Source organism: Sitophilus oryzae, unplaced genomic scaffold (assembly GCF_002938485.1).
Source record: "Sitophilus oryzae breed Bouriz unplaced genomic scaffold, Soryzae_2.0 scaffold_1396_pilon_pilon, whole genome shotgun sequence".
NCBI lineage: Eukaryota > Metazoa > Arthropoda > Insecta > Coleoptera > Curculionidae > Sitophilus > Sitophilus oryzae.
The window spans coordinates 9,826,011-9,842,120 of record NW_022146055.1 but is presented as its reverse complement, the minus strand read 5'-3'; the positions used below and the strand labels follow the sequence as shown (position 1 = coordinate 9,842,120).

General features: G+C 32.4%; 1 protein-coding gene across 1 annotated transcript; it reads left to right on the top strand.

Moving 5' to 3' along the window:
* Nucleotides 1–1,761: 1,761 nt before the first annotated feature.
* LOC115876017 (splicing factor ESS-2 homolog) lies at nucleotides 1,762–4,032 on the top strand. The gene is made up of 7 exons (XM_030891681.1): nucleotides 1,762–2,017; nucleotides 2,070–2,223; nucleotides 2,287–2,620; nucleotides 2,675–2,858; nucleotides 2,920–3,107; nucleotides 3,379–3,516; nucleotides 3,644–4,032. Exons 1-7 carry the CDS (start codon nucleotides 1,874–1,876, stop codon nucleotides 3,951–3,953), a joined length of 1,452 nt encoding a protein of 483 aa, XP_030747541.1. The 5' UTR covers nucleotides 1,762–1,873; the 3' UTR covers nucleotides 3,954–4,032.
* Nucleotides 4,033–16,110: the final 12,078 nt, after the last annotated feature.

Below are 16,110 nucleotides of genomic sequence, written 5' to 3'. Positions count from 1 at the left end.
CATTTAATTTGATGGTGTAAAATACCAACAAATTAAAAATGTAAGTTTAATTAGAGTCATTTATTATGAGAGTATATATATTTATATATGTTATTGTACTGCGTATAATATATTATTCTTTGATACTACCGGTAGGCCTGGATGGTAACCAGACATATTTACATTAAGTAACTAGGAAAATAAATTATTGATATACCTTAATAAATTTTGAAACCCCCAAAAAAAAATTCAAATAGTTTTCAGTAGCCAAGATATTCTGCGTTTCTTTGGTATAATAACTCATTTTAGTTTATAATATTTGAGTTTAAGTCCCTAAACTACTCTCCGTAATCACCAGATTTAACTCTCCTTGATCGAGTGACAAAAATATCTTCGTAAAGGATCAAGTATTTTGCTGACAAATATAACAACTATTGTTACACTGATGATTGAGAAGTGGGTGGCTTCGCAAGAAGATAATGTAGAAAAATAAAAATAAATTTTCAAAAAAAAGTTTTGTCTTGTTGAGGAGAAACCAAAAACGTTTTAAGGTACACCGTATCATCAAAAAAAAGGACGTCCAGTTGGCTTAAAAATGACGACGTATTCCCGAGATAATTTGCCATATAAAATGACAGCGATCTTCATTTCACAGGCATCACTGACGCGGTTTTTTTTAAGCGTCAAGCTGCACAAGCTGCAAAACCCCAAAAACATTGTTTATGCGCGAGATAATATGCAAAAACTGTTTTAGCAAATATTTGAAGAGTTATTTTACAAAAACGTGTCCATTGAGTGGAATCATTGTTTTGTATCTCGTTTTTCCAGAAATAAAAATTAATATTTAATTTCTAAGAAGAAAAAATACAAAAAAAAATCAGGTAAGGCGGGTTTTGTTGCAGTATATGATACATATTGCGGGTTTTTCTACAGCAACATATTAGCATCCTAACTTGATTTTTTACATAATATGAAGGATCCAGGGAAAAAACTTGATAAGCGCCAATTTCATAATTTTAACAGTAGTAACGTAATTTCTAGTGAATTTTCTATAGGTGATTTTTGTTCTAGTTTGGGACTATGTTTATGTAAAGTTCAGGGTTCACTGTTTATATATGTCATTAGGCCATTTTTTTAAATGGATAAAGGTTGATTCTCACTATACCTTCCGTTTCCATTCCATATCCATTCCATATCCGTTTCGTATTTTTTATTATATTCACACTATACGTAAACTTCGTATCAGTTCCATATATTGTTCCATATCATTTAATCAAGAGATGAAAGAATAAATAAATATCAAAATGTTAACAGAGCTGGTACAAAAGGAGGTAAGAACTTGACAACGCTGTTTCCGATACGCTTCCGTCCGCCAAAAAAATGTATAGAAGGAAAGGATATGGAACGGGAGGGAAACGGAACGGATAGTGTGCATTGTCCTATTCATTTACATGATATAATATTTTATATAAACGGAAGAAAAACGGAAGGGAGCTGATATGGAAGGTATAGTGAGAATTTTGTAAGAAACATTTCAGATTACCCTCGTATATAGGCAACTAATAATACGCACATTAAAATAAATTAGTACTTTTTAATTATTACCTTAACTTTCGTATACATAGCAATATATGGCTAAAAATTGGGTAATTAGCATAACAGTGTTTTTAATTATGTATTCTAAAATATTCTAATTTTTTTTTTATTTCTAAACTTTTTATTCTATCTGTATATTTGTTTTAGATAGTTACTCTGTGGCTATAGATTTCTGTCTACAAATTTGACATACGTCTCTAGTCACAGCAGTTCTAATCTAACCTCAAAATTTATGAAACGTAAATAAATCATCACAATATTCATTTTATTATTAATTTGTCAATAATTTCATTTTACAATGAATTCTGTAGAAAACAGCCCTGGTAGAAAAGCACTGGAAGTCATGGGCCATGTAAATAAGGAAATTGTTTTTAAGAAACCTTTCAGTGTTCCTAGAAAAAAACGGAAAGTAAAAGTTTTAGATGAAGATACGTATGTTGAGGTATGATAAATTAAATCGTATATCTATTGGTGTGTTAACTTATATTTTTTAGCAAATTGGCAACATAATTCAAAGAGATTTTTTCCCGGATTTAGAGAAAATCAAAGCACAGAGTGATTATCTCGAGGCAATGGAGAAAAATGACACAGTTAGGATTCGTGAACTTTATATGAAATATAGTGGGAGTAAACCTAATCCCGAACGAAGTAAGTAGTGTATATTAATATAAGTTTTACTTAGTAATTAATGATGATTATTTATAATTTCAGTACCAAGTCCAGCTACATTTGAGACTCCAGCAAATATACATAACAAACAAGATGATGTGACATTGAACTTGGAATCAAATAACATAGCTGAAGAGCCAAGCCAGCCTAAAATTAAAATTAGTTTAGATCAATATTTAAATTCGCATACATCTCAAGATAATGAAAATTTTGAAGAAATTTTAGAAATAAGCGAACAGAAACATAGGGAGAAATATAAGCATTTTTATCAGCCTGAAGAAGGGAGTGAATGTAACAAACAAGCAATGATAACATTACCATCTATTGAGCAACAAGCTGCTTTACCTGAAAAACCATTTAATATTAATACTTGGGGGTATGGAATGGCATATTATCTACTTTCTAACATTTTAATGTTGTCTTTTTTAAGGTACAAAAACAAAAATGTCCTAATGTTTAATCCAGATGGTGAAGAACTAACAAAACAGCAAGAACTTGAATTAATTAGTAATAAACAAGAAATAGATCATGCAAATACTAGATTAATAATTAATCCTTTTAATGAAATAAGAAGTAAAGAGACCATTAACGAGTTAGCGAAAAGTCAAGCAAAGGTAAATACAGTTTAGTTTTAAATTTTTAATAGATTAACTGAACTCTGTATTAATATTTTAGGTATTAGATGGAAAAATTGGTGTCGATGGTAAAGAGTTGTTGAAGCAAGACACACCAAACATCGGTGGATACAGTTTTATAAGAACCCCTTCGCCATCGCCAAGTCTATTGGGAAGTCCATTGATGACTTGGGGTGAAATCGAAGGCACGCCTTTTAGGTTAGATGGCAGTGATACTCCAATATCAAGGTACTAATTAACAGATATGTTTATATAGGTACAGCATGTCCCAATATTCTGTGTTTATTTTTTTAAAGTTTGATGCCCTCTAGCAGGCAAACTTTTGTATAGAGGTAAATTGTGTCCAATGAAGTTATTTTGATTCCAAAAATACATAGTTGTTCTATGTAAACGGAATATTGGGATACCCTATATATGAATATTTATTCATCAATTTTTGGATTGATCGATTTCAAAGGCTTATTAATCATCACTTTTCATACATTCATTATTGTTCTAGGTCTCAAGGTCCATCTTTCAAAATGTCTGAACCCCCAAGAAGAGAGCAGTTAGCGTTAGCATTAGCTGAAAAAGTTGGAGAGAAAAATAGAGATAAGAAAAAGAAAGCTTTGGATGCTCAAAGGCGACAACTCAGTTCGTATGTATTTATTATAAAATTATTATAATTTGTATATAAAGTTTGTTGAGTTTTTTATGCCTAGTAGAAAAACTATCAAAAGATACCAACCCACATATTACAGAACATGTTTTTTTTTAAATTTCAGGCCATCTCCCAGACCCAGTAGTTCTGCCATCGATAGGTTAGCCACAATGTCACCTGCAGCAAAGAGACTAGCGTCATCGCATTTAAAATTAACTGTAAACTCTGATCTTTTAAGAACGACGTATTCGTCCAGCCCGTCAGGGTTTAAAACTCCATCACTGACTGGTACACCAATAACGCCCACTCCAAAGAGATGTGTTACTCCTAAAATCAGTTTAGGCATCAAGAAGGCTGAAGCAAATCAAGTATCAACTGACGATTTATTAAAGATTAGTTTGCCATCCCGAAATAAGGCCTCTGATTTTTTCTAAAATAAAATTTAATTGAGACTTTAAGTTACATTATTTGTATCTATGATTTGTATGATATGTAAATAAATTATAATTTTTATTCTTCTTATTATTAAATATATTTTTCCTATACTGATGAAGACACTAAAATAAAGTAAGAATTATTAAAAATATTCTTCAGAACTTAAATTCAAATGTGTTTTATTAGTTGCATATACTTTAGTACTGAAATCTTTTATGTTAGTAGTCCACTCAATTTATCCAAAAATTCACCTTTCCCGTATTTTTTTACATGCTTATTTTTATATTTACGTCGATTTTTAAATTTGCGAAACCTCCACATAACATTTTTCCAAATTTTAGTTTGTACCTCAAAAACAATCGACATAATCGAAAAATTGTTGAGAAAACAAAATGTTACTTCTCTCCTTTCTCGAAACTTCTATTCTGTTTCCAATCGACTACCGAAAAAGTAATGTATATACAGAGTGTCTCAATATTCCGTAGACATAAAACTACTATACGTATTTTTGAAATCAAAATAAGTGAGCAGTTAGCGTTAGCCAACTGCTCACCATAGCCATAGGGCATAAAACTTTTTTTAAGATATAGAACCGCGCGTTATTCAGATCTGAGTGAGATTTGGTATGCCTATACCGGGTGCCTCTCAAAAGTGGCTCACAAATACGATTTGACATCTTTTAAACTGTCAGAACAACGCACGAAATACATTCGACGATCAAATCTATTTTTCCAAGGCTCCTTGATTAACAATTAGTGTTTTTATAACACAGCCATATGGCACTCTAGATTGAAATTTAAAATACAATTTTTTTAAAGCGAGAATATGAAAAGTTGACATATGATATGTCATTCTATTCAGAGAGTCATTTTCTATTGAATAAAGTAAAAAAATACCGAGAGAGCCATTTAAAAATCAAAAGTTGTAGTAATTTCCGGTGAAACAGGAAGTAACCGAAAACAATTGAATATGCAATGAATCCTAATTTATGTCATATATACTAACATACCAAATCTCGTTTTTCTATCTAAAAAAAATAAAAAAATTATAGGAGTGAGTCACTTCTGAGACGCACCCGGTATATGTTTTGATAAGTGCTTATTTAACATTTAACTTTGACAAACATCAAGAGAAAGTACGTGAAGAGTAAAAACTACCCCCACCCGGGAGTAACATTTAATTTTCACAATATATGGTGCTTTTAGTATTTACATTTCTTGTCTCTTGTCATAGATTAATCTGGATTGATCATTATTGATTCATGATGCATCATTGATTGATAACTTAACGTATGTTGACATTTGACTGATTTTGCTTTGTTTCCAAAAAGAAATGTCTCGTGCAACTTTCTCCTATCTAACACCATTTTGTCACAATATAAAAATAAATAATTTTTTTAATGAGAACCTTAAATATGCGAATTATTTTAACTACCTTAAAACTAAGAATTTTATTATTAACAATAAAAAAACTTCTAGTTTAAATTTATAATTTTTTAAAAATTTAAACGAGCTAATAATAAAAAGTACTAAGGTTACTCAAGCTGTGTAACTCTCTGTATGCACATGTATTTCTGCCCTTGAGTTATAATAATTCGCTGTATTTAAGATTCTCATTAAAAAATATATTTTTAAATTGTGGCAAAATGGTGTTAGATAGCAGTGGCGGATACAGAAGGGGGCCCATGGGGCCCGCCCCCCCCCCCTAAGATCTGTAAGTTTGTTTAAATCTTAGCCTTTTGGGTTAAAAATGACGCCCTAAAAGGCATATTTTAAGCGGCCCATACATTATCAAACAAATCGCGCAACGAAGCGATGCGCAACGTTCCGTTGCACAACTGTATCACCCATGCACTTAGCAAAATTTTGATCAAACTTTTCATTAAAAGTTGTGCATTGTTTGAGAAATAATAATGTCCTCAATTGCCATTGCGTTCAATTGTTATCGTATATACACTAGGTAATTGCAATGATACCAAAAAACAAAAAAGAAAACAAAGAATTTGGATGAAAGAACTAAAATATTGCACAACGAAGCGCAACACACACATACACTACACAACGCGCTGCGCAAACGCTTGTTGCTCAAAAGAATTCAAACATTCTTGAAACTTATCAAACATTTGCGCAACGCGTCAAACGTTAAAATACATTGGCAACTCGTTGCGCAACAGCCTGCATTGCGCAATTTGTTTGATAATGTATGGGCCGCTTTACATTATTTTTGATTTGGCCCCCTCTAAAATAAATTCCTGTATCCGCCTCTGGATAGGAGAAAGTTACAAGCAAATACGTTACAAGAGACATTTTTTTCTTGGAAATAAACCGAGTAAATAAAAAAAACTCTAAAATTTTTATTTTTATCAGTGGCGTACTATTTTTTTTTAATATCCGATGCGTATCACAACTAAACCACTAGTTGAAACTAAAACCTCTCCTTTTTACATTTAAAGTGTCTCTGTTAGGTAGACTTCTATAATAACATTTTATAACGATACCTTCAACTGTTAAAAAACTAGTAAAGAATATCTTTAATTTTCAAGAACTTTAACACCCTGTATCTTGCGTAAGAGGCATTTCCGACCCTTAGTGTGCTATATCAAAATTAATATTTCGACTCATCTATCATTCCCCGAAAGCATGACCGACTTACAGGAATCACCCTGTATATGCAGTTTTTCTTAAATAACTTAAAATCGGCTTTGTCCAAAACTGTTCAAATTTGGCGTGTGTATTCAGAATAATAATATGCAGAACTTTAAAAACCCTATTTACGACACTTAGCTGTGAAATTAATAGGGAAGCAAATATTTGGACAGTTCAAAATTGGCATAGAATTTTCTGTTTCCAACGATGATGCATCATTGCACCCGGTATATAACAAGGGTAACAACAAATTAATAGCGCTAAACAAATATTTAAATATTATATTTCCGATATAAATATTCTAAGAACAAAAAACGGCCGTCTAGTTAGCTAGGATTCGAAACAACGATCGATGACATTTCCTATACAAAAAGTACACCTAATCTCAGGCGGTGTTATTTTCGATCAGAATTTTTTTTTTGGACAGTGACGATTTCTTAAGACATTACCCAGTTATTTTACAAATACAATACCTTAAATTTTAGTACGACTAATATCGGAGATGGAGAACTAACCTATATAAAACCGTCTCAGATACTGGCTTTTGTCAAAGCCCTGAGACTGAATGATGAGTTATAACCTGTTAATATTGAAGAAAGGGAGACAATAATAGGTCTGTAACATCACGGTGATTAACCCCTCTCCCATACATTATACATTCTACAATTACAACAAAGTACAATAAGATTGAAAAAAAAGTTGCCAGGAGAATGACAATCGATGGTAATTTTGACAAGGTCAAGCCCTAGACTTCTGTTTTTTTTAAAGGCGCTTACTACCAATTGACCTTAAGAAGACTGTAATTTAAAATTCGAGAATTTTTTTTTGGAAAGAGATTATGTGTATGGAAACATTCTATCTTCAATCTCTTCAAACACATATATAGTTAAAAAAAGATAGAATCTTCAATCAACGATTCTATCCTTTTTTAATCTTTCTATAATTAGTGTTAATTTTTACAAGTTTTATGTCAATTTTTAGTAAATGACGTCTAGAGATTGTAATTCTCCAGCCGTATTTGACGCGTTTTGCTTCGATCATACGGTATATCTATTCATGCAAAGGCACTTAATGATTAATGAAAATAACAACGACAAAAATAAACAATTTATATGATTTTTTCCAAGAAATCCTCTTTTAGCACCGAGGAATACAAACCCCGGTCTATAAAAATGTATCTAAGGGAATTTATATACGGCTCGAGGTTAAGGTACAAAATACACTCAAATTGACGTCGTTTAGACTTACTGACAGATAAATGTTGGTTCAAAGGAAGGAAACACCAAGATATAGTATCACCGTGTTCATCTGGAAATCAACATATCCATTCGCACTATATTTTATAAAGTTTGATCGTCACCATATGGTCGTATGTTAGGTTTACTTTTGCGTGGAAAGTGTATAAGGATGAACGACCATTCATTTTTGGGGTTTATAAATCACTTTCCTGCCACTGTTTGTTTATTTTCGTTGGTGGGTTTCGGTAGCGGCATTAAAAGATTATTTAACAAAAAATATAACAGAGCGTTGCGTTGTAAAGATAAGATATAAATTAAAAAAGTTATTAAACTTATTATACATAAGCATATGCATACAGGGTGTCCCTGGCTGAGCTTACTTTAAAGGTTTCTTCTTGCACATCGAGCAACTTTGAATGAACTTTGACAATCTATAATTTATAAAATATTTTCAATATAGCGGCAGTTCCGCAAGTACCGGAAGTTTCAATGGCAGCATTTAGGTACCTATTTTATTTAAAATGTATCCTCCATATTTTCTTATAAGTTTTCATTTTCTGTTAAATTTTTTAAGTTTTAAGTAATTTTTATTCTTGGTTTGAGTTCAGGTGTAAATAAATATTTTAGAGATGTAATCCATTAATTATTATAAACTCACCGGCAAAAAAAACGGTCACTAAAAACTAGTCCCAATTTCAAAGTTGGATTTCTTGCGAACCACTCATTAGATTTTGATGATTTTTTTTTAAATTGTAAATTAATTCCTTCTTAACGGATGCTACGTCAGAAATTTTTATTCCGAATTTATTTTGAGCGTATACAGGGCACAACAATAAGATGAAGTTTTTTGCCTGAACTTTGTAACACCCTGTAGGGTGCAGCAGCTGTAGTAGCTATTGCTAAATCAAATCACATTGTAGCCTCATCTTTTGTGAGCATTTTGTTTTTTTAATCACGACATTATCTCTGTTTGTATTGGAGATACGCTGCTTTAAAACGAACGTCTCGAAAAAATGCTTCGCAGGCAGTTTTATGTGTAGATAATCAAGGCGACATCATTGTCAAATTAAAGAATGCCCACGGCCGACTCTAAACAGTATAGAAGGCTATGGAATGCCATTATCTGTGACGGATGTTGCTCGTATTCTGCCTTTAATTGAGGATGGCCGAAATCAACGTTATATGTCCGATACCCTGGGTATACCACGAACAACAGTCCAGGATGGAATATGGAAACGGGAAATGGAAACGGGAAATGGAAACGGGAAATTTCACCAGGCGAGTGGGTTCCGGAAGAAAACGGAAGACAAATACAATTGACGACCGCTTTATTGTCCTGAATACTTTACGTAATCGTAGAATTGCAGCGTTTCAGAATCAACATCTGCTACAAGCCCTACGCACGACTTGTGGCACGGTTGTATGTAACTCAAGTCAGTGAGAGAACAATCCGACGAAGACTAAAAGAAAACAGCTTGTCTGCAAGGAGGCCTGCCACATGACCCCAGCTACTTCCAAGACATCGTCGAGCACGTCTTCAGTTTGCGCGTTTACATGTGAATTGGGATATTGAGCAATGGACCAAAGCTTTTTTCACGGATAAATCGCGGTTTTGTCTGCGAAGCATTTTTTTGAGACGGTCGTTTTAAAGCAGCGTATCTCCAATACAAACAGAGATAATGCCGTGATTAAAAAAACAAAATGCTCACAAAAGATGAGGCTACAATGTGATTTGATTTAGCAATAGCTATTACAGCTGCTGCACTCTACAGGGAGTTACAAAGTACGGGGAAAAAACTTCGTCTTATTGTTGTGCCCTGTATATGCTCAAAATAAATTCGAAATAAATATTTCTGACGTAGCATCCGTCAAGAAGGAATTAATTTACAATTTAAAAAAAATTCATCAAAATCTAATGAGTGGTTCGCGAGAAATCCAACTTTGAAAGTCGGACCAAGTGGGACTAGTTTTTAGTGGCCGGTTTTTTTGCCGGTGAGTGTATATTGATAAAAGAAACAAAATTATTTCATGACGTTTCGACCATTAACTAGATCATTTTCATAATGAGTAATAATCTTCTACTTGTTCCATCTGTCAGAATTAATAATATTTACTTGTAAAAACAGTTGATGAGATAAAAGCAATTTTATTAATTTGCCTTCATCCAAGTCTAATAGCAACCTTTAAAAAAATGTAATATCATTCACTTGCGAAAGTTTTAAACAAGTACTCATTGATCCTCATCAAAAAATATGAAAAAAAAAGTTTCTATTAACATGGCTATGGAAATGCATAGAGTTACAGGGTTTTTTATAATTAGGATTTTTATGTAATTATCTTAAATACCATTATTTTTTATTTAAAATTGCTGTAGGTTGGACTAATAGTAAAAATAAGTAGTAATAATAATATTTAATAATAAATTATGTAAAATATATCATTTATTAATTTTATTAAATGTGATTAATAAAATAGTGTTTATCTCATCAAAAAGGCCGAATTCGATCAAATATCAAATATCAAGCTTTTAATTGACATTAAACGGCCTACTTAATTTTGATATCAAAAGAAAAAAGTCAGTGGCACACATGTTTTTTTTTAATATTCCAGTGATAACCCTTATGCACGTCCCTGTTAAATTTATCTCCACTCTTTTAGCATTAAAATATGAAGCACTTACCCTAAAATTTTTATCCGAATCGCTAAAAGTACTTGAAAGAAAATTATAATAAATCGAAAGAATATTAAGACTTTAACACCCTGTAGCTACGAAACAAAGCAGAATCGGACCAATGTTGATATGAAAAATAAGTTTTATTTTTACGTGAGGAATCTCCCCGCGCGAGATGGCACATGTTTTTTGAAACACCCTGTATAAATAAATTTTGATATAATCTAAATTTAAATAATTTTTTTAGAAGTATTTTTAAATAAGTGATATCTAGGTATTAAAGCGATCGATGTGTTATCTATATATATAAATATATCCAAGCGTCTCGACGGTGGCATTAACACATTGAAAAAGGTGATGAGAAACGTCACCATTCACCAACACCTGGTCAAAAGTCGGGATATAAAAAATACATAAAGTCAAATCTATCTAGTTACACACAGTCTGCTACTATTGGCAGACTGTTTAATATCATAAATTTTCAAAAATTTTTATTCCGAATTTATATGTGTTAACATTCGATAATCATGTCAGCTACATAAAAACATATTTTCACACCCTTGTTCATTTATACATATTCGTATTTTACTGCATATGTTAAAGCTCACAAATCTTTAATCGAATTAAATTTATATTCCTCTTAATATTTCATATGTCAGAATGTTTTATTGCAACTAATTTACTGTCAAATAACAATCTATTTGGACATAATTTTAATCAAACATCTCGAATATGCACAGAATACAAAGATGTTTTAACTCTTAATTAGTGAACAGAGCTGCAACAAGTCAGTTTTAAAAAGACTTAAGTCTTAAGTCATTTCTAAAATCAAAATGATTTAAGTTTTCAGTCAAATTCAACATACAGTTCAAATTATTTAAGTTTATGTCTTTGACTTAAATAATTTTATTTTAAGTCAATTTTGAAGTCATTTCAAGACTTAAATCAGTATAACGTTATTTAAGTCGTTTTTATGACTTAAGTCTATATTTTTGACTTAAATCATGATGATATGCAAGCTAAGTCAGGAAAATGACTTAGGTATATCAATATAATTACCCTCAAGTCAAGACAACCAGAATTCAATTTAAGTACTTTTTTAAAATGTTAATATTAATTTTCTTGTATTACCAATTAGGCGATTTTCTTCGACTAGTATCTGACTATTAATTTATTTGTTACAGATGAGACTAAAACAATATAAAATAAAACGGTTAATTTTCAGAACATTTACAAACGGAATATGTTTTTTATAAAGTTTAACCAATTTTGTAGTACTTTTATTATACCAGTACTTTTATTATACACCAAATATACATTACAGTTTAGATGTTATCGAATACACGTCCATTAAAAAATGGTGATACGTTTTGATCACTATATGATATATGTCGATGACATACCTAAAAGGTTGGAAGATTTTAAGGTACCTACTCTTCAATATATTCGAGATCCTTTCATTCGTCTTGAGTCTTGAGGGCTGTATTCGTTTTTAAGAGCATATATTCGTCGCATTTGAGGAGGAGGAATGTAGCTCAGTACTCTTAACCATTGCGTGGGAGTCGGTTTGATGACACTAGCAATCATTCTCATGGTGTTATTTTGACCGAAGCACCATACTCAGCAGTTGAAAATACAAGACTTAAAGTGGAGGTCTACGAGCCCTAACAACTAAATGTTCGGACAAACAAAAATTTATTAAAAACCTTTATTTTAATTAACTAAATTATTTACATTTAAGAAATACATTAAAAATATATTAGATTCTAACATTTCTAATGAGTATTTAAATAGTTTAGTTTCTATAAACATTAAAGTAAACTGTAGGCCAATAAATAAACAAAAAGATTGCACAATATAACAACTAAATGTTCGGACACTTTAAAAAAATAACTGTTCTCATATGGCTTTACATCGGCATATGAACTTTTGCTACCACTGCAAGCCTGTTTGGCATTGTTTTTATTAATGATTGGCATACACCAGAGTACAAATTTTGCCATAATTCATTTAATATCATCGTCAAATGGGCAACGGTTTCTTGGGGATCGTGGCACAATTTTTGTTTTCTTTTATGCCACATGTCGCGATAACATTAAGATCCGGACTGTGCGAAGGTCATGAGGGAACCTTGATGTTCATGTCACTAAACCATTTTTTAGTAGTTTTAGCCTTATGGCATGCCCCGCCATACTGTTGAAATATAAAATTATTGTCCTGGTCTTTACCAGAACAATTGGTTACAAGGACCTTTGTCTTTCCCACTTGACACAAGAATATTTTTCAAAATTCTTTGATTTTTTGACGCATCAATTATGCCTTCTACCACCTCATACTTTTCTGGGCCTATTTTGGACATACACCGTCAAATCATAATGCCTTTAGGAAATTTCACTGTCCTTTCTTGAGGCAATCTTTATCAAATAGACACTCTAGCGGTGTTCGATTATATTTATTATATCGTTATTAAGGTGACTCATGTGCATATGTAATCCATGCACTTGCCATTTGCGATTGGAATTATTAGCGTTGGATTGGGAAATAATTAAATATTTTACCTTAATGTCATTTTTGTAGATTGTGACATCAGAAGTTCCAATCCGACGCTGTTAATTCTAATCGCAAACTGCAAGTTCAAGGATTACATCTCCACGCATGCATGATCTTTATGAAAGATGGACAGTGGAACTTCCTAAAGACATTGTGCTTTTAGAGTTTATGTCCGCAATGGGTCTAGGAAGGTATGAAGTGGTAGAAAGGCACAACTAATGTGTCAAAACATCAAGAAATTTTGAAAAACAGTTTTGTGCGAAGTGCGAGAGACTTTTATCAGGATATGAATTTTATATTTCAACAGGATGGCGGGGCATGCCATCCGGCTAAAACTACTAGAAAATGGTTTAGGGACATGAACATCAAGGTCCCCTCATTGCCTTCGCATAGTCCGGACCTTAATGTTATCGAGACATGTGGCATAAAACAAAACAAAAATTGTGCCACGATCCCCAAGAAAACCGTTGCCCATTGGACGATGATATTCAGTGAATTATGGCAAAATTTTTACTCTGGCGTATGTCAATAATTAATAAAAAGAATGCCAAACAGGCTGTTCCGCACAATTTTTGGTTAATGTTGTTTCTTGTTTTCAGTTTTCGGCAGTTGTCATCATGTGCTCTCTGAAAGATAGAGTTGTCGAGAGTAACACCTAGATACTTTGATGTTTTATTGCGAGTAAGAGGGTGATATTATTTCAAATTGTATATTGAGTTTCCTTCTGGCGAGCTTATTGTTTAAGTGGAAGCAGCTAACTTCTGTTTTGGTGGCGTTAGCTAGAAGTCTCCATTTGCGAAAGTACTTTCCAGCTGCCCCTAGGTCTGTTGTTAAAGTTTTTTTTTCTGTATGGTCAATTGTGCTAGAACTCGCTGCAAGTATCCAGTCGTCAGCATAGCTATCTTTCTTGATTTTATTTCTGGTATATCTGAAATATACATGTTAAAGAGGAGATCCCTGCGTGGTAATCCTTTCTTAAGTTTTCTTGGGCGGCTGATGTCAAATCCCGTGACAACCTGAAATACTCGGCCGTTCAACATATTGTCTATTAGAAGTTGGTACAGTAGGCCTTCCCTCCAGACTGTGTCGTGAGCTGCTGATAGATCAATAAATGCAGCTGATGTTTTGAGTTTTCTTTGAAATTCAACCTCGATATGAATGGTAAGTGACAAGACTTGGTCTGCAAGGCTGCGTTTTGGCCGAAAACCTGCTAGTTCGATCAGGATTGCTTCGAATAGTCTTGCGCTAAAATCATAACTGAAATGTACATATTTCAAGTTTATCGGTTTTGCATTTTTTTTCTCTTTTATATGCCGTCAGTACTCTCTCCATAAAGTGTACTGATGTATATTAAACAGGGTGAGTTTTCTACGATGTTCTCTATGGGTATCTCGGAAACTACTGAAGATAGAGAGTCGGTTAAATGGGCTCTTTCACAAAAAATAAAATACCCAATTCAAGAACAAAATCTGAAATAGAAGACTATTTTCAGTATATTTATCCAAAAAAAAAATAGTTCCATGACATTGAATATATTTTTATAGGCTCTCAAAATTGCTTTAGTTTGGAATAATTTTAAAGTGCCAATTGATGTATGAAAAATACGCCCAATCATTTATTTTCTTAAAAACTTCAATTTTTAGAAAGTGAGATAGTAGAAAATTCTAGAATTAATTGCTTTATTTAATTATGCGAATTCCAAAATATAGTGAAAGAGCCCATTGCAGTTTTGTGGGGTCATAAATATGCGCCTTTCAGATTTTTCAGAAGTTCATAGCTTACTAGATATTTCGAAAAATACAAATTTCGGCTAATTTAAAAATTGTCGCTAATTACATTATAATCTATTTTAGACAAAAGTTTTCAGATAAAAATTTTAGATAATCATATCCTTAATGCGATTGTGTTCTCCGTTTTTTTCTAAAGCCTCTCATTTTTGACATATGACACAAACATACGTTCTTTTAATGGAAACCACAGTTGGCCATGACTTCATAAAAAGCGCCATTTTTTAAGCTTTTCAGCGATATAAGCTATAATATGTTTTTTGTCAAAAAATTACTGAAAACTGATTTTCAAAAATCTGAAAGGCGCATATTTATGACCCCACAAAACTGCAATTCTTTCCGCATTTAACCGACTCTTTATCTCCAGTAGTTTCCGAGATAACCATAGAGAACATCGTAGCAAACTCACTCTCTATAACATATTATCCGCAGATACCAACCCTTATTAAAAGTAAAAAAGATATAGTACCTGCTGCTATCGTGTTTATGAATTGTGTAGAAAAAAGATGAATACCTAAAATTTGCAGCTATTTTTCTTGTACATATTTTTTCTCTTCTGGTATTTTTATAATATCTATACTGTACTTGAATTTCTAAATACAAAATCCTTCATTACCGTTGGTATTATTTATTTTTAGTAATTTAAATAGAAAAAGGTTATTACATTTCTCTATATCTAATAAAACCTGCCTGATTTATCCATAAACACAGAACAACATTAAATAAATTCTTAGTTAAGTAGGTGCGCAGATTTAGCCACTTGATTTACAAAATCCATTCGTAAACTTTCAGTTAATATACAAGTCAACACGTTTTACGGCAAAGCACCTCTTAAAGCATATAAACCGAAATGTATTTCAAGTCCATCGGTTTTACATTTTTTTCTCTCTTCTATGCCGGCAGTACTCTGCCCATAAAGTGCACTGATTTATATTGTATAAAATATTCGAGATTTTATGGGTTTCAGGCATTCGGCGCCGAGCGAAGTCGACAGTGGAAAAAATTTTATTGACTGTTTACACAATGTTTGATTAAACGGAGCTCGGTAGCCTCGAACAGCACTGCCTGTGGACCAAAATAGTACCGCGAGTGGGAGGGAGTTGCTCCTGGACCCGCCCTGTATAGTCAGCGGAAGAATTTTCAGGATACGGGTCCATGTCGCCGTGAGATGCTGGAATTTGTCGCTGGACTCTATAAAGTTTCCTGAAACCATCCATAATGCATATTTAAATTCATTTTTGTAGTTTATAGATTTATAATTTAAG

What these genes read in the sequence shown, in the direction of transcription:
- LOC115876017 (XM_030891681.1), top strand. Translation starts at nt 1,874, where the DNA reads ATGAATTCTGTAGAAAACAGCCCTGGTAGAAAAGCACTGGAAGTCATG. An exon ending in TAGCGAAAAGTCAAGCAAAG is followed by an intron (nt 2,859 to 2,919) that starts GTAAATACAGTT and finishes TTAATATTTTAG; the next exon opens with GTATTAGATGGAAAAATTGG. An exon ending in AGTGATACTCCAATATCAAG is followed by an intron (nt 3,108 to 3,378) that starts GTACTAATTAAC and finishes TTATTGTTCTAG; the next exon opens with GTCTCAAGGTCCATCTTTCA.